We start from the raw sequence: 20,073 nt of genomic DNA on the forward strand, positions 1-20,073 counted from the left end.
TTTTTGATAGACCAAGACAATCTTCATCAATGTTACATGTTGGAGAAGACCTTTAATATATAGACCATAAAAACATATGTCCAAAAATGACACCAAGACAGACAGGTTTCCCTTTCAGTCAAGTAACTTGCATTGAAATGAGTGATCCCATAATTCATTAGAATGCTCAAATCAGACTGCAACAACCACGAAATGGTTCAGCAAATCTTAGTTTCTGGGTTTGACATGCAAACAACTGACTACACTTGAAACAGAGCAGTTTTGGGGATTGGACAAAAGATGCAGCCCTCGTGTGGCTGGTAATAGAACTTATTTTTCCTTCATTTGACTACATACTGGAATTGCTTGTGTATGTTTATTCACCCATTTCTAGATAATAGTGTTAAGCTTAAAATTGAGATTTAAAAAAAATTAAGCGAAAAGAACCTTTTTAACTTCCCCTAATAATAAACATCAAAAGAGTATCTCGAACAAATAACCTTTAAAATGGTCAATTTGTTATGACAGGACACTGCCCATTCCCTTAGATAATATCATCAGTAGTGTGTGTGTGTGTGTGTACTTGATCAAATGGAATCAAACGGATACTTTAAGCCAACAGAAAATATTCTGTGGATGGGACCACAGCTAATAACTTCAGCTACAATTTTAGTTCTATTTACATACAAAAGAAAGAGACTGCCATGGGCTGGAAACACTAGAAAATCTCCTAGACGTACAGAACCACTACATTTACACTTTCAACAACAGGTCTACAACATTAACAAAATGTCATTTTGCGAGTCTTTAAAAACCGCCCCACCAGCAAGCAAGGAAATGCAGTGTTTTTAACCGCGCATCAGCCATTCGGCTGTAAAAGGAACTGGCTTGGCCCCCAGTTGAATGTAACTAAAGAAGGCAACTTGAGAAGAAAGGTTACGTGTGTTCAGAGTCCAGTGAGTGTTCAATTTGCTAAACACTAAAACTAAAAAAAAACAAGGCAAGGTTAATGTTGCTCGAGTCCTGCTCCTATGGTGTTAAAACAGTCTTTCGATCTAATGATCCAGCTTTGAGAAACCAGGTTTGGACCAAACAAACGTTGTATAGTTGTATCTCTCTATGTACTACACTTTAGTCTAGAATGCTGGACAAGTTCCAGTTGAGGTTTTGTCCATGCAAGACTGCTGATAAAAACACTAGTCCAACTTCTTGTTGCGTAGACGTACTATATCCAGTAAATAGCGGCACGTGGGAGCGGTGTGCTGCGAGAGGATGGTCAGAGCCTTGCCGTGCACTAACGTCAGGGCCGTCTGGTGGCCCGTCGCCCACACTCGGTACCATGGTCCATAGAAGGGGTCAGAGACAGCAGGACACAGCATGTTATTCAGATTCACTTCTGTCAACTGGCAGGAAGCAAAATACAAGACTGAGTTAGCATAAGGCAACAATAGTGATAGCAAAACATGCATGTGTGAAACAGAACGGCAACACTTTAGGGATCAATTCTCACTATTAACTAGCATGCACATTACTAGCATATTGACTGTTTATTAGTATTTATAAAGCACATACAAATGCCTTAATCTGCATGATCATATTTTAGATCCCTTAACCTAAACTTAAATTACCTTCCTAACGATTAATAAGCAGCAAATTAGGAGTCTATTGAGGCAAAATTGTTCATTGGACCTTAAAGTGTGAGCGCAACAACAGAATGCACACATTTCTTATTTAAGAATTGAAGTTATCCATCAAATAAAACATTAAAGAGTAAAGACTGTGCAAATTGCATGCATGCACTTTAGTTTTTGATTCAGTCAGGAGCCAATTCCGGTCCATAGAGGATTATTCAAATATAACTGGTTTGATCATCTAAAACAAGTCGTGTACTCCCGGTTTGGGTGCAGTTAAACTGACAAGCCACCACAACATTAAAATGACCTGCCTAATATTGTGTAGGTCCCCCTCATGCTGTCAAAACAGCTCTGATGCATATGAACTCCATAAGACATCAGAATGTGTCCTGTGGTATCTAACACCAAGACATTAGCAGCAGATCCTGCAAGTTGTGAGGTGGTGCCTCCATGGACCAAATTTGTTGGTCCAGCACATCCCATAGATGCTCAATCGGATTGAGATCTGGAGAATTTGGAGGCTTAGGCAACACAATAATCTCTATGTCATGTTCCTCAAACCATTCCTGAACACTTTTTGCATTGTGGCAGGTGCATTATAGAGCTGAAAGAGGCCACAGCCATGAAGTAAAACCATTGCCATGAAGAGATGAACGTGGTCTGTAACAGTTTGTAGGTAGGTGGTGCCCAAGGTTTCCCAGCAGAACACTGCCTCCACCAGCCAGCCTCCATAGGCATAGACATCATGGTGCCAGCTCTTCTAGGTTAATGATGTTAACACACCCAACCATTTACATGATTCATCAGACCAGTCTCCTTCCACTGTTTTTTTGGTCCAGCTGCTCACTTGCCCATTACGGGCCAGATTTACTAACAGCTTGCGCCAGTGCTAACCATCTCTAACCATCTTTTGACCTTTCAGTGGTTTTAATGTCGTGGTTGATCAGTGTATATTGTAGCCAAAAACTGGAGATTAGTCAGAACAAACATGTCATGTAATAACAAATGTAAAAAGCACACACTTGGGGTATCACACTAGGCTAAATAAACCATTTGAAATATAGACAAGATTGATTGTGAAGTTCCAACAAGTTTAATTTTCTCGTCAAAACTGGCGACCACGCATCGACAGTAATGCAAGTGGAAATTTGATTACAGTACTGAACAGAGCCTGATGTGATGACTTGCGGATTGTATTAAAGGTCTATTAGCAACACTGTCAGCTTTTACTGAGAGTTTTATCTTGAGGTTGTAATACTGTCACAAAGCACCAGGAGTCTAAAAACAATCCCTCAGTAAACACACCCATAACCCTGTAATGCCTGACATATGAAATAAGTTCAAGAAAAAGATACATTTTAAGTAACAAGAATATTACGTAAAAATCTATAAACATTTAATAATACTACGGTCTCTCTCTCTCTAGGCATATTGCTATTCTCTAGTATTCCCATACATTCTATTGAATTATTAGGAAATTGTATGTTTTTAATGAGAAAAATCATCTAACGAGTCAGTCGTTTTTTTAACTATGCAAATGTCCTAATGTAAATGCTTATTTGTTTAATGTCTGGAGCTTTCATTACAGTAGCAAACATCATTTTGTTAGCAGCATACATTTTGAAGCAGTTCATGTCTAAAGATTAAACAATGGTTAAATTAATATTTCAGCGGCACTGAATAAAAAAATTTAAAAAAGTTAACTTTCTCATACTTCTGATTTATTTCTCAGACTTTCATGATATAAACTCACAACTGTGAGAAATACAATCTGAATTTTGAGATATATACTTTTTTCACAGTTGCTTGTTTTTTTCCCTCACAATTGGTAGTTTATATCTCACAATTCTGATCATTCTGACTAATTGTGAGATATAAAGTCCGATTCTGAGAAGGAAAAATCTATTTTCTTGCAATTCGAAGTTTATATATCTAATTCAGACTTTATTTCTCAGAACTGCGTTTATATCATGCAGACTTTATAACTTGCAATTTTTTTTTTCCCCTCAGAATTGCGAGTTTAAATCTTACAATTCTGGCTTTTTTTCCTCGCAGTTGTGAGTTTACATAACAGTTCTGAGAAAAAAATAAATAAATTGCGAGAATAAAAAAAAACGAATGATAAGAAAGTTGCAATTACCTTTTTTATTCAGTGGCAGAAATGGGCTTCCATGTATAAACTTAACTATGAAAGCTGGAGAAAAATGCGATAGAATGTGCGCTGCTTAATGTACTGCTTACTGTACCACTTAATTAAACACACAATGCGATGAGGTCATGTGACAAAGCAGTGAAATGTTGTAGAACAATGCCTACCGTTTCACTTAAAAACAGTGGGAAGCATGCAGTGTATATTCAGTAAGCTAGCATTCCATTTCTAACACAGTCATAAGCTACTAACTCTGTATTCCTGCCATACAAATATGGAAGAAATAGAAAAAGTAGAATACTAGTATGCTATTCTGATTTTCATAATAGTGTTTGATTGTCGTACCATTCCAAGGCCCTGGAGGAACACAAAGTGGTAGAGGAAGAGGATGCCCGTGGACAGCAGTGCCCACCACATGTCTCCGAGCGGCTCTGGCTTATACACACCTGACAAACGAGACACATGACACAGTCTTTAAAGATGCATGTGGAGCCCAGATCTCTAAGTCAGGGAGCATTTCTTTTAAAGGAATATGCTGGGTTCAGCAGAATTTCAACTCGTCCTTCAAACTAACAAAAAATTGTGATTACAGGAAAGCACTTACAATGGGGGCAAGACAATGCACCTGGATAAACATTAGTATCACCACAAAACTTGAGCATTATAGGGTAAGATGGGATATAATGGTAACAAATACTGCTTTATTTTGTTGTGATAAGTTAAAGAGAGGTTATAAATCTCTGACAGAATTAGGCCTTTTCATGATTTTACTATAAAAATGCTATTACAGCTAAATTTGCAAATGTCGTTATTTTCCTTAATAATATATTAAATGACATCATTATTTTGTATTTAGCAAAACCTTATTTTTTTTGTGAATGCACACTTAAAGGGGACGTTTAGTAATACAACTGCACTGTAACACTAAAAGAAATATTCAATAATATTAACGTTAATAATTTTACGTCACATGACAGTAGTGAAATTACAACAGTTCTGTTCATGTCTTTACTCGCCAGCATTAAACCCTCAAGCCTTTTGAGATTTTTCAGAGACCTTTACATTTGTCTGTGGTGTAGGAAATGGATACCTGCATTATTATTGTGGATAAACCATTTCATAAATCATTTCAGGCCAGTTTTGGTCAGTTCTTGGCCATAATAAGCTGTAAAGATGGACTAGTCATCATGAAGATATTCAGTAAGCCACGTCCCCCTTAGTTTCTGTTGCTCCCTCGGACAAACAAACAGAGTTGCTAACTGTCGTATAGTGACAGCTGCAGTGTGAAAACCTCGTCCCATGATGTTTTTGAACAGTTTTGGACACAGAAGGGCCACCATTCAAGTAGGAATGAAATGTTCCATGGAGGGATGCATCAAATATTTGAAAATAAATACGGTGGGTGACTCGAAGCGATCAACTATGCAGGATCAACACTGTTCATGTATCGCAGGGTACGATTAAATTAATGCACATTTAACCAGTTTCGTTTGGAGAGTTACTGAAATGTAGACATTAGCTAGTTAGCTAGTTTTAGCCAGAGATACCTTGCTGGAACGCAAGAGGACATTAATGTTGTGCTTGAGCAACTGAAAATGTGTAGGACAACCAGAAAATGAACGTTTTTGCCTTCATTTGTATTGGGGTTGAATACTTAGGGACATTTTGCTCTGTTTTGTTTGGGTTTAGGAAATGTAATAAATAAATGATATTGCCCATCCTCTCAGGATACCTGGAATTAGTGTTTCGAGTACCCCAGGCACATCGTTTTTCCATTTTTATAGCATAAACACCATCAAACCGATGGTGTCTTCGGATCATACAATGTTTCTCTATGGCGCTGAAACCTACAGACGTCCGAGTTCCGCTCCCTGTGAAACTGATACTCGACTGCCATTGGCTCATCTGCATTCGAGGGGAGGGGCTTACCGATAGGTCAATTGTCTAGATACACTTATATAAAAAATATATATTTTTCTTAGTATTTTTGCCTTGTTTTCCAATACAAATATCTAATTCTTGAATCTAGAAAAAAATATCTGCCAATGGGGCGAGAAAAACTCTTGAGTCAAAATAACTTTTCTTACCCAACTGGCAGATATTTTTTCTTATTTTAATCAAAAATGAACAATATTTTGATGAAGTATTAAGTGTTTTCTGAAAACTTTAAGTCATTTTGCTTCTCGAGTAAATATATCTACTTTCAAGAATATGTAGATATTTGTTTTGGAAAACGAGGCAAATTGGTTTATTTTTTTGCAGTGATGCACAAACCTTGCCACCTTTTGAAACACATTTTGGTACTACTAGAGCAGATCCTTACAGCCAACAAACAAACAAACAAAAAAAAACTAGACACGTTAATAATTGTCCTTGTCAAGTTTATATAGGCCAATGAGGAGCTGTAGTAATCCTTTCTGAACATTTGATGACACTGGGTTTACTCATATCAGCGTCATTGCTGTTCTGATATATACTTTACTGAAGTGTCCTTCTGACGTCAACATAACTGTCGTTTCACAACTGAAATATCGGTTGGATGAGCTCTATAAATAACAGCACTGATTTCACGAGTACTATTGTTCACTTTTCAACATGGAAGCTGAAATGATATTGTGCACGTGGACAACGGCAGATATGATGATGTGCGGTAAAAGCTCCAGGACTACGACTGTTTGGCGAACTTCAGGAACTCACCTCCTTTTCTGAAGAGGTAGACTGGCACAAGATACAGCATGGAGTGCTGAATATAATAGATCTCCTTCTCAAATGGAAGCTGTGATGGAAGAAAAAAAAATATGTTCCAGCCTTATTTGGTGTCAGCATGATTTGACCAATCACGTATAAATACTAGAGATGGGAATACACTCACCAGTCGAGTGTTGACTACTGGGAAGAGAAGAGCTAGAAGGGCTCCATTCAGCATATGGACCTGAAGCCTTCAAAACAAAAAAAGAAAGAAAGCTCACAGCAACGATATATCTGAAACTGATCTAAATATCACCTGAACAAGGGAAAACAGTGACATTCTATTAAACTGACAGATATCAAATCATGAAGCTATTATAGGTCAAAGGCAAAAATACTTTAATCAAAAACATACCTATTAATCGTATGCTGCTTTAAAGCAACAATATATGCATCCTGAACAGAGAAGGCAATCTCTAAAAATATATTTAAGTTGATGGTATGAAACGAAAAATGGTGATATATACACATTACTGAAATCTAATTCATGCAATACTGAAAAGTATCAATAAACAATATCAATTTATATAGATGGTAACACTTTAGTATAGGGAGGGACCAATTCTCTCGTACATTTTAACAAGAATATAAACATAAATAACAAACGACATAGTAAACATTCTGCAATCAAACTTATGAATAGGCACAGCTGAAAAATACAATGATTCGGTTTACTATTGTCCTTTTGCATTATCGACACTATTTTCCTGTTCATCACTGTAAAGCTGTTTTGTATGAAGTGCTATATAAATAAAGAGATTTGGGAGCAGAGCAGGGTCGGAAATTGATGGTGGCTTGTGATAAAAATGCCACCAAAATGAACAAAAATGCGGCACATATTCAAGACAAATGGGCAAAAATTGCCCCTGTCACGATTAAAATGCAATGTGAAAGTGAATGAAAAGTGACGCATTGAGATCTGCATGTTGCATCAGATTGCTTCTTATGCATTGTGTTTGTACCGTTGAGCATTATAAATCAAATCACAAACATTTCTGTTGAGCTTCTGAATGTAATGGCCAATACTGGAAAAATTATGACTCTCCTCATCCCCATGATCATGTTTCAGATTAGACAATTTGGGTAGTGGCTTCGACGAGCGGAGTGATGAATCGACAATTCTACACTGGCTCAAATTTAACAGCAGCCCCCTGATCCAGAACTCCCTGATTCTCCCGATGGTCACTCTGGGCCTGATAACAGATACCAGTTAAACCGCTGTGCTATCTGGACCAGTTTACAGCATCAATCAGCATATCAGACTCTTTCTGCACAGCTAAAATAAGTGGAAGTGGCTGACACGGGAAGCCTTGAAAAAAATACTTGTTAAAAGTAAAGTGGATAGAAATGAACTGTGTCCATGAGGAGTGCTGTTTGTATGACACCTTCTGCTGCCTATATGTAGAGCATTCGATAACTTATCAGATTCCATTACAATCAGGATGCTGCTTTAAAAAGGCAACTGCTTTCTGATTTTGGTCTTTGCTTCTAAATGCGACTAGATTCATACCTTTGTGTTGTTTGGTTCATTGTGTTAAAATTTCACACACTTAAGATGTATATTTTGCAACCAAGTGATTGCATTGTCTTCTGTCAGTGCATGTCCATGCTGCCTGTGTAATTCTGATGCATTGAAAAATTATATTTTTACCATTTCAGAATCTTCCAATTGTTTAGCTATTCATATATCGGTGCATGACATTTCATTAGTGTTTTTACCAGCTTTTCCCAAATCTTATTCTGCATAACAATGCCACAACAGACATTTTTAATGGGACCTTTTTATATTTATGTTTGTATTTGATAAAGTTACCCCAAATTTCCAATTAATTCCTGTAAATTCCTAAATTCGCCAGTTTAACTTCCCATGGAAAGTTTCCGGAAATGTCCAGGAAATTGTCCACCCCTTGGCACCCCTAATTGTAAATGTTAGAGAGAGAGAAAGATTCAAACCCACCAACTGCCTCTGATATTTTCTAAGAAAACAGAAGTTGTTTTCCAGTTAGACAGGAAATTATTTTAGCTGGGTGTTGAATCACTAGAGCCATTAAAATACCTCACTTCCAAGAGACATGACCACGTCACTGACACCCTCTGCTTGCTTAGTGACCATAAATTACATCTATAGTTCAAAAGTTACAGCTACAAAGAACAACAATCATGAAAGTCATCCTTTCTCACAGTCTTTAAATTGAGAAGAGTATAATGGCAATAGTGGATTGGTAGATAAAGCTGTAAAAGGAGTGGAAATGAGTGGAGCGAGAAAAAGGGAACAACAGTAAACTTACAAGACTAACATTTATGACTGCCTTCATTTCTTTGCATTCAAACATTAGACCATTGAGCTTTTATTGTGGCGGAAAACCACTTAAAACTTCTCATGTTGCCAACAAATTAATAAATTATTCTCATTATACATTTGAAAAGATTGCTGGCACGTTGCATTCCCAAATGCAAATTATAAGCGAGTTCATGAGGAGTAGGATTTACTGACAGAAAAAAATATGTGTCATTTAAGGGGAGACACTGCAGGCAAAAACAGTTTTTTCGGGCTTTTTTTCAGAGATTTTGGGCTTTTTGGTTTTTCATAAAGTATTTTTTCAGACTAGTGGAAAGAAAACATCCAAAAGACACTGTTAAGTGTTTCGTTTACAGCACTTTATCTATTTGTGTCAACAGAGTTCAATTACAATACATATTTTTAAAGGCCGTTTTCTCAAAATGAGATTTCTCTCCTACATTGAGCCATATATCTCCACTTCAGTAGCACTTACACACACCAACCTTTACATCTTTATTCCCATCTATACCCTGAAGGTTTTTACAGAGGGATTTGTTCATATATAATTTGCTTGGTTATATACAACATTTTATTCCCCCAAAAAATTGTGAATATTTATTGTTTTCTGTCTGTTCTAAGTATTTTCTGAGTGTCAAAAAGAGATTCCCTCTGTAAAACTTTGGACTCTAATGCGTCAATAAAATGAAATAAGAATTTTGAAACCAACTTCATCCAGTGTTTAGATTTTTCTTCTAGAAATGTATGCAAATTAGCACATATTTCATTAAATAATGCATCATTTGCATATTTAAACTTAACATTTTAGGAAGCTTTTACAAACTTAGCAATGTAATCAATCAACTAGGTAAGTAAGGTGATAACTATTAGTTAGTTTTTTTACCCTGTTCACCTGAAAAAATAAATAAAAAATAGCTTGATTGACGCTCCCTGACCGCCCAGCGGCTGACTCTTGACTTGATGTGTCCCGGCCTTTAGATAGAATTGATGACTACAATGTAAAACAGTATGTTCTCAATAGGGTTGGGCGATAGCTACAAAATTGGCATCGGACGATGTCTATAGTGAAACATCGCGATGGACAATGGCATCGGCAGGGGGCTGTCGAAGCCTGAATCCGTATTCAGAAAGGCACAGAAAACAAATAACGATTGCTAACGGTTGCCTGTTACATTACAGTACATACATTTCTCGTTCATCAGCGATGGACGATGGCATCGTCTATCGGCCCAACCCTAGTTCTCAATAAAACATCGTGCTGAAGAGATACCGAAGTCTCCTGGTCTTAGTTTCGCACGAAGCACTACATTTGTTCAAGTGTATAGAGAAAAGTAATATTATTAAACTTTAAAGCAGTTAGGCCTATATTATTTTCAGCTATAATCAGTTGGACTTTTCTGAAACACGTTAGGAACATGAACAGCATTGCTCATGTTGAATTCAAGTCGGATCTAATGTGCTGGTCTAAAACAGGCCATCACTGCTCAAAGCTTACCTCATTAGCACTTATTGGAAACAGGCGTCTGATGTCATGGCCACTAGTTCACACAGTAATCTCTGAGGTATAGGATGGTGTTTTGGTGAATGAATGGCGAGTTACATCACGCTCACCTAAGAGTTGAGAGTCACAATCTGTTCTGAAAAACTACAGCAGCAAACATCTCCAAAAAACAGCTTTGCTAGCAGTTTTTCACATTAAAATGTATAAAACCAAGGATTCATTTTGAAAGAAATCAATTTATGTGATGAATCTAAAATTCAGGTCATCTCTTGGGTTGTTTATAATTCATTGCCATCTGGTGACATTACCAATTCAGCATGTCTCGCATTCAGGACATTAACAGCTCCTGTGAGGAATTTCGCCCCATCCTGTCACTTCGTCAAAACACGGACATTAGCACCACTCTGTTAAAATTACAAAGGATTTACAAAAGGCCTTATGTTTATGATTTCATATTAGAGAGCATGCATCATTGCAACTATTCACTACTTATTAAGCATGTGGTATAATATTAATTATCAAGTCAAGTTCATTTATATATCGCTTTATACAATAATGATTGTTTAGATGTCCTAATTAGATGCATGTGATAAAATTCCATTGACATGCAACATTTAGATCTTACACTTAGATCAACTGCCCAGTTAGTTATGTCAACAAAAATGATTCATGCATCTCAAGAATTGTTTCATTACGTTTCATTTTGATGTGATCATGCATTTGTGGACAACAAACAGATGCCTTTTGCATTCAGACGAAACATGAATCCAGAATAAGGTTTATTACTTCCAGAGAATCTACAGTTTATCTTATCAATAAGAAAATATGTAACTGCTATAGTAACATCCAACTCAGTCACTTGCATTTTTAATCTTCTGCACTTTATCCATCCATGATATCCATCTAGTAGTTGTTAGTTACTCTCATCTATCATTTTGTAAATGGAATCGCTTTTATTACACTTGTGCCTTCCTTGTGTTGATTATATAGCAATAGGCTAGAAGTTAATGATGACTTGGAAAAAGTAACCTGATTACACAACTCCCGTTACTTGTAATGCGTTACCCCCCCCCCCCCCCCCCAATACTGCTCATCATGAGTACCCTAATAACTCACAGAAAAAGGTGTTGAAAGGTTATTTTAGAAAGAGTCTGGTGATATGCATAGGTTTGCATTCCTCATATGCTGAAGAGGCCAAACACTATAGTAGTTACTGTCACTAGACTTAAATTGCACATGAAGACCAAGAATGAAGGTAACAAGAAATCCCACAGCTCTCTAGAGTGCAACCTGTTACTGAGTACTTACCTAAAGATAACCATGGCAGTTTTACAAGGGGGACATGCAAGCAGGAAGATCTGCAAAACATAAAGTGATAGGCTCAATAACAATGACTCTTTTGGACAAAGCACATATTACATCAAGCAGTGAAACTAGTAATGCAAACTACTTGTCATGAGAGTAACTGATAATAGAAATTTTACTAAGTCAACAAGAGGACAGCAATTCCAAATAAATGCTGGAATACAACTCTTAAAATAGAACAGAACAACTATTGCTGCAAAGAGACGGCTGCTCATTCAAGCCATTATAACTGCTGTAAATGTCACATGCTGTGTACCTATGTATCGGTATATAAATGCAGTCTTTTTATCTTATCAGAACAAGTTTATCACATTTTCAGTGGCGGAGCGTCAATCAAACTCATTCAGCTATTGAAAAATGGAGACCTGGAGAAAACACGACAATTTTGGACCAGTTCGGTGTTGCAACTACTCCCAAATCAACACTTTTTTCTCTGATTGTCTTTATTTTCCTTATTTATTCTATGTAATGCAAACACACCATTTATGTCAAAACTATTTTGTACTCTGCTGTTGTTTTGATCACTAGTGAAAATGTTCTCTCGGTAGTGATGAAGGCAACTAAGGACAGCCACAAGCCATATCTAATCTAGGGTTAAAGAGATCACTAATTGACATAATTTAGTATCTGTTGGGAGGGTAGCCAGGATTTCTCTCTTTGGACAGAAAGAGCATTCTGGGAGCAGTACACAACAAGGAAGGAAGTTGAATCCTGTCAGCAGATATCCTTATCCCACTGAGTCAAATCAGAGAAAAATCTGACATGGAGTAAGAAGATGAGAACACGTTCAGTCTCGTGTAATATACTCACTCCAAGGCAGAGTGAACAATATGTGAGTGGTGTTTGCCCATACAAAATCTGCTTAATATGATGAACAGATTTAATTTAGCTGTTTATTCACATATAAACACATATACATAGAGTGAATCAGATATGGTGAACATGGAAGCTAGTGCACAAACTTCACTAGTCTGTGTTTATCATGCAGGCACGAGAACCAGTGAAGTTTATTCCAGTACAGGATGCTATGGGATGCACTCACAAAGCCCAAATCAAATCTGTAGGCCTATATCATATAAAGCGATCACATCGCTTGTATTAACCCCCTTGATTGATATGGATTCATTTCACAATGCCTTTATAAACTTTTTGAATCTTGAAAGTTTGGAATCCCTGGATTTTCAATGGATGGACAGAATATGTTAATTTGGAATGACATGAGGGTGAAAATATAAACAGCTTTTTATTATTATTATTTTATATTCGTTAATAGTTATTAGATCTTATTCTGATTGTGTAAATAAACTTTGTTCGCTATGCCTCACCAGGTAATAAAAGCATGCAACAGTGATTAGTGCAATGTGATGTAAGAATGTGATGTGGATAACTACTAATGTACCAATATAACATAACTCCGGAGACATGTTATGAATTAAAAAAGGAGAAAAAGTGAGTGTACAAACACTGAAGTGAGTCATGTCCACATTAGCACAAGAAAAAAAGCATGTTATTCAGTCTAAAAAAAAGATCTCCCTCATAAATCAGAATCTTCTCAATACCAAAATTACTGCACAAATCATTTTAAAGATATTACATTTTAAAGAAACATTAAAACTCTTTTCTGCTGGTTGAAGGAATTGTTAACCCAAAATTAAAATCTGGTAATGCATTTCTCACTCTCATGTTGTTTCTAACCATGTTTGTTTTGTCCTGGAAAGCACAAGAGCGCATGCTCTTTTTCATACACCAGGCCTATTAATAACCTTGCCAGAAACGGAGAAGATTAGGAGTTAATAATAACTTGCATTTCAGTCTATCAAATCCTGTTCAAATAAATGCAAACACCACTGGTGTGTCATCTCATGTCTCCTAACTGATCATGGCATTGACATTCAACACAAATTTCAGGATATCTGGGCAACAAACCAGTTTTATGTTTGTATTTATTTAACTGAACAGCTGGATGAACTCTGCTGAGCATTATATTGATCTCATCCTACAAGACAACACATAGCAATTATCTTTATTACTTGTCCTTGTATCTCCTGTACATCAATGTCTTCTTAATGCTGCTCCATTTGGCATTTATTGAGGCTAAAGTAATTCTTCCTAATGTGTCAAACAAGTTTGTTTTTCGCAAGGCAGAGGAGAAAATATTGCAACAATAAGGTTTGTAGGAAAGATGTACTTGCATTAAAAACCTGCTATTTAGCTATTGTCGTTTCATTACATTCTGTATGCACTGAACGATTTAGAAAGCATGTTACTTTTCACATATCTCCCTGTTATTATTGGTTTTGCACTCAAATTGTGTGAGTTCCATTCAGGCTGTTTACAATTCCCAACTATTCCAGCTTTAATATTTACCAAATGATAAGCCTGTTACCTTGTTCAAATACTGTAATACTTGCACAAATAAGTTTAGTGACATAAGTGGAGCCATCGAGTTACTACGGCATACCGCGCTTGAGAACACATGCTGAGTTTGCATATTTGAAGCCCGGTAGAGTGGCATCATAGCATGCCATAAAAGACAGGTAATCTCAGGCTGGACTCCGCAAATGAAGCAAGGATTTATTTAGTTGCTTATTATGGGAAAGGCTCACCTTGAGAACAGGAACCTTCTCAGAAACCTGTCATGTTATAATAAAAAATATGATTATGCCTGAGTAGGTTGGGTAATATATCAAGATTTAGAAGGTGATTAAGCAACACTGACGATTTCATGGTGCTTATTTGACCATTAACTTTCACAGATTTGAGACCTGTGCTTCTCTTCACCTTTATTTGTATAGTGCTTTATACAGTTTCAAAGCAGTGTTTACAGTAAACAGAGAAGCCACAGAAGCAATGATGCGAACTTTATCAAATATGTGACAAATCAAAATCCTGTTGTTAAGAAGCTCTAAAACAATAGTCTCATAGGTTGAAACATGAAGGTCATTTGGCTAGTAACACACCACTGGCTTATTAATGTCCATGAACGTGCAACAAGTATGATAACATCAAGACAGAGAGATGGTCCAAAGGTTTACAATTTTCAGATATTTATTATTATATATAATAATATAATGTAGTTATTTTATTAGTGTTTTATTAATAATTAAAAGTATTTTAACCAAAAAAAAAAAAAAAATACTTATTTTAAAATATTTTTTTTCTTTTCTTTTTTTATTTAAAAATATCAAATATTTTTTGTGCAAAATTGTTCGCATAAAGTGCCATTATTCATGTTAAAATATTTAAGTATAGAAAATGTTTCGGTAATAATTTGGTTGCAAAATACCACAACTATTCACAAATGTCGGCATATAAAAAGTACAGATAAAAATGTATGTAGGTAAATGTTGTTTATTAGTAGTTTTACTGTATAGTTATATAGGTGCATTTAACGGTAACTAACAATTATGTAACTATGTTTTTTTGTAACTGTGTTTAAAACCACATTGATTCATCTAGGTCAAGGGTTCCTAAACTTTTTTTGTCAGTGGAAACCCTTAGAAGCTAAATATTTACTGGACGTACTCCCTGTAATTAAGTTAATCCCAGGCATATATTGAGATTTGAACTTTGATATGACTTAATTCTTATGAAAAGTCTTGCTACTGCTGTGATGAGACATCCAAACACAAAGGATATTCATACATCAGTCTTCACAAATACTAACAAGCTTAAATTTTTAAATTTAAAAAATTTAAAGTCTTAAATTTGTCACTTTCAAACATTCAAACTCTTAATTTTTAACATGCCAAATCCTTCAGCTTTCATTTTGGCTGAAGTTCAAATGCTGAGCTGCAAATTTCTGTCAACAAATATGTTGGAAATGATGCGAAAGTGAATGTTAATCAATCACAGATATTTAGCAGAATATTGGTTACCAAACTTTAGAGATTGGCTTCCATAGTATCCATATTACCATAAACAATTTAGTTACCAACGTTTTTCAAAATGTCTTATTTTGTGTTCAACAAAGAAGAAACTCATATGGGTTTGGTTCAAGGTGAGTAAATTATAAAATTTTTGGGGTGAACTGTCCCTTTAATGCATTTGCTTAAAGTAAGCTTTAATAGAATTTGTGTCTTCAACATTTTACCATGTAATAACCACTTTCAGAAATCAATAAGGCACTAAAGACCTAACTATATTAGTGCACACTGTGCTTAAGCATGGCTTTAACTGTGACTAAATTCATCATACAAAACTGCCTCTCGTTCCTTCTTACTGAAATATTACACTTTACTTTGATTTTTTTTTTTCATCTAAAATCTTTATGGTGAAATAAAAGTTAATGTTATTAGTTAAATACCCAAACAACCTCTGTAATTATTTTTGCCAAACATATATGATTTTCTTGTGTAAATGCCATGAGGAGATGATGAAGGTGGACTAATATACTAAGAAAATTGACCATCTAATGTGTTGTCAACTACAGGTCTATATTTATAGGCTCCCAGCACAACACAATAATTTGCCTGCAGTCCTTTCTGGCATCTGTGTAGAATTAATTTTAAACTATTCAACATAATGGCTCTACCTGATGCACACAACATTCAAAAATAAGTCTTTTTAATTGCATTTGTAACTGTTAAATCCATAAACAAGAAAATGCTTTTTAGCTTCTCCCTTTGTACTATACTCACCTTCAACTGTCTGAAAAAAAACATCATAAAAAAAAAACTTCTCAAAAAGTTATAGCAAGTAAAATAAAGCATTGTCAATCACAACTGGCTTTTAAATGAGTCTCTTTCAAATTTATGGCTCATATCAGTTCAGATGTTTGGTTGCTGACTCTTTTTTTAAGACCTTAATTTCCAAAGCTCCCACCATTATGCATGCTTTAAATATAAAAATATTAATAAATATTAAAATATATATAAAGTTCATTTTACTCACCCTCCATCCCAGATGGCCGTTAGAAGTGATGCACAAACACAAAGGACCTTCACAGCGCTTTTACATAACGCTTCATAATGTGAGTAAATTATAGAATTTTCATTTTTGGGTGAAGCATACCTTTTAAGGACCAGTATTTTTAATTTTGGGATGTAATATGACATGTTTTGGAAAATTCAATTGTATAAGTTTTCTTGTCAATAATAATAAAAAAAGACTATATGACTGAATGTGAAACATTACTCTAATTCATCTAAACTGTACATTGATTTAAACAGCTGCAAAAAAAAAGGGGTACAACACATTTCAATACTTCCTCCTTTTCAGAACTGATCTCTCTTTTTAAATGTGGTGACAGCTCTCATTTCCTTCCTATGTTTGAGAGCCAGCTAACTGCAGAGAGGAACCACAAATGATAACAAGTTCAGAATTGCACCTATGTGTTGTGCAATGTTTCTTAAATTAGCAGGGCATGCACTGACATTCAATGCTTGCAAAAAACAAAACTATGTATTGCTTCAAAAACTAGCTCACCCAAAGCAACTTACTCACTATATACAGATGCTGCTCAATGAAGTAATCTGAAGTTGAATGCTTTGTTCAAAGGATTTTGTAACTACAGAGCTTTTCAGTTATCAGCCCATATCTTGTCAGAACCACATCCGCACAATATATATCTATTTTTTTTTATCAGAAATATACTTACTTGCACCATTGTGACCACATGACATGGATTGAGGAGGTAGATGACAGTCTTTGTAGCAAACTTAAACCCAACCTCAACTCCAAAAGTCATGCACAGAGCCACAAGCAACAGGTTCTTGCCCCAGGTGTCTTCCTTACTCCTCCTGCCATCTTTCCCCACATCTCTGACCTCTTTAGGGACATTCAGCTTTTTCATGGCTACCACCACTTCCAGGATAGAAAAGAACACAATGATCAGAGTCTCAAATATTCTCTGGCGCGGAGAGAGGAAGGCTGCGCACTCTGGGCCTCCATTGCCCTCAAACATGGGGTCCACCCCTCCATACATCCAGTCCAGCAGACTGTAGATATTATACCGAGACATGTTCCTCTGCTCGTATTGGAAAAGGTACGAACAAGACGGAATAAAAGACAGGACACCGACCTCCTGGCGAAACATTAACGTCAAATCTGTCTTCGGTGAGCGAATGATGAAATGACCGAGGAGCTGTTTAATCAGATCCACATCCTTTATGTCAAAGACACCTGTGGGAGAGCTCTGGAGACTATATGATGCGATGGATTATTCACAGATGGTCAAGTTGTAGCTATCCAAGGAGGACGACGCATCTCCAAAGTGACGTCTTGACTGGAAACCGATTCTCAGCTAAAACAAGAGTCCAGAATATTCCTTGCCAGAGCGGATCATTACATAAAAGCTTCAAAGAGACCCTTGATCAGCGCCGAGAGGCCTTCAATTTATAAACACAACTAAAAAACCCGACTGCGACCGATGCGTAAGAGATGTTGCAATGTATCACCCGAAAAATGCGATAAAAGCAGACGCAGAAGGTGCGATGTGTCTGGGTCCATGTGGCGTATTAAAGACCTCCTCACCATAGAAACGCCGCCCTGTTCACGAGGGCCCCCAAATCCTCCCACACAGCAACACGCGTGCGCGTTTAGTTTCTCCAGAAAACCATCAGCAGCATATTGATATGCCTTTCATTTCCGGGAAAAGGGCCAGAGCGCGAGGCCCCGCCTTCTTTGCGCAAGACAAGTATGTACTTGTTAACTTCCTCACTGCCGGTGTAGCTGTACATGTGATAGTTACATTTTCGTAAATGAGAAAGCCCACTGCCCAGTCTAGAAAAGAGATTTAGACGAGTAAAACTTTTCTTATAATAGACTAATAAATTAGCCTGTATCAACGAAAGCTGAAGGAGCCTAACGAAATACAGACATGTTTTCTCTCCACTTGAAGGAATATTTTTTATCCTTCTTGCAGGGATAGTTCATCCAGGAATATATAATATAATATAATATAATATAATATACCGGTAATATAAGATAATAAATTATTATTTAAGTAATAATCTCATATTACTAGACCTCAATTCGCCTTCAAAACCATTTGTCATTATTTACTTCTCTTCCACCTCACAGATGTCACAGGTGTTGCTATTTCTTGGTTTTCCACCTGCCTCTCTGATAGAGAGATCTACATCTCAGAGCTTACTTTTCAGTTGCCCACTGTCTCTCTGAAGCAAGGTGTTCCTCAAGGATCTGTTCTTGGACCGTTTCTATTTGTATCTATACACAACCCCTAGATCAGTTTATACATCAACCTGTTCAGGGCTCGCAACATTTCTAAATCCCTGGTAGCCCTTCGGGCAGGTACTCTTCCGATTTTGGTAGCCCGAAAATTAATTTAACTAGCCCAAATAAAATAAAGACCATAAATGTCAATCAAAAACATTTTCAATACACAAATATCAACGAATATCAAGGAAAGAGTTTTATTTTACTATTTACAAGGTATCTGCAGAATTCTTAAAAATCTATTTAAGGCAATTTGAAAAATTATTTCTTATACCATTTAACGTATTTAAAACTGTCTAGGGCCTTACAAACTCTTCAATTTAATTGTATGAAATTTAAGGACCCGTGGGAGCAATGTTCCCTCTAATTTGTTTTCTTGCTGAGCAAAACTTTTCTCTATTGGGCGGACATTTCTGGCACCTGAGCAAAAGCATTCTTTATACCAGACCTGTACAGCATGCACACAAGAAAGTGTTTAACTTTTAACATTAATGTGCTATTTATATTTGATTTGGCCCTTGATGTAACTAAAGTATGTACATTTTAGGTTACCTGAGATTTTTTTTTTCTGTACAATACACTGCAGTTCAACAGTTTGGATCAATACATTTTTTAAAAGAAGTTTCTTATGCTCATCAAGGCTGTATCTATTTGATAAAAAATACTGAATATTATTTCACAAAATAATATTGTGAAATATTATTGCAATTTAAAATAAATGTTTTCTATTTTAATATACTTTAAAATGTAATTAATTCCTGTGAAGCAAAGCAGTATTTTCAGAGTCACATGATTCTTTAAGTCATTTTAATATGCTGATTTTTAATCAATGTTAGAAACAGTTGTACTGCTTTTTTATTTTATTTTTTTATACTGTATTTTTTGGGACCTGTGATATTAATTTTTTTTTTTTAAAAAGAACAGTGTTTAGTCAAAATAGAGATTTTGTGTTACAATATAAACTCTTCAAAAGTTTGCGGTCAGAAATTTTTTTCTTTCTTTTTTAAAGATACTTTAAAAAAGGTTTAAAGAAAGTTAAATAAATTTTATTCAGCAAGGATGTGTTAAATGGATAAAATTGATGGCTTCTATTGTTAGAAAATATTTATATTTTGAATAAATGCTGTTCTATTTTTTTATTAATCAAAGAATCAAAGAAAAAAGAAACACAGGTTCCAGAAAAATATTATAAGCAGCACAACAGTTTCAACACTGATAA

At 35.8% G+C, this 20,073-nt stretch overlaps 1 protein-coding gene across 1 annotated transcript; it reads right to left on the reverse strand.

The window, feature by feature from the left end:
• Window positions 1–25: 25 nt before the first annotated feature.
• Window positions 26–18,269, reverse strand: LOC306855734 (transmembrane protein 164-like). The gene is made up of 6 exons (XM_079394565.1): window positions 17,275–18,269; window positions 11,619–11,668; window positions 6,635–6,701; window positions 6,460–6,538; window positions 4,108–4,208; window positions 26–1,382 (listed from the first exon to the last, which is right to left on the reverse strand). The coding sequence occupies exons 1-6, from the start codon at window positions 17,710–17,712 to the stop codon at window positions 1,176–1,178; spliced, it is 942 nt and encodes a 313-aa protein (XP_079250691.1). The 5' UTR covers window positions 17,713–18,269; the 3' UTR covers window positions 26–1,175.
• Between the last annotated feature and the right edge of the window lie 1,804 nt (window positions 18,270–20,073).

Source organism: Barbus barbus (assembly GCF_936440315.1).
Source record: "Barbus barbus genome assembly, chromosome: 36".
NCBI lineage: Eukaryota > Metazoa > Chordata > Actinopteri > Cypriniformes > Cyprinidae > Barbus > Barbus barbus.

Coding starts and splice junctions, on each gene's coding strand:
- LOC306855734 (XM_079394565.1), bottom strand. CDS start 17,712: ATGTTTCGCCAGGAGGTCGGTGTCCTGTCTTTTATTCCGTCTTGTTCG. Junction 6,539..6,634: donor CAGTAGTCAACACTCGACTG/GTGAGTGTATTC, acceptor CTTCCATCACAG/CTTCCATTTGAGAAGGAGAT. Junction 4,209..6,459: donor CTACCTCTTCAGAAAAGGAG/GTGAGTTCCTGA, acceptor CTCGTTTGTCAG/GTGTGTATAAGCCAGAGCCG.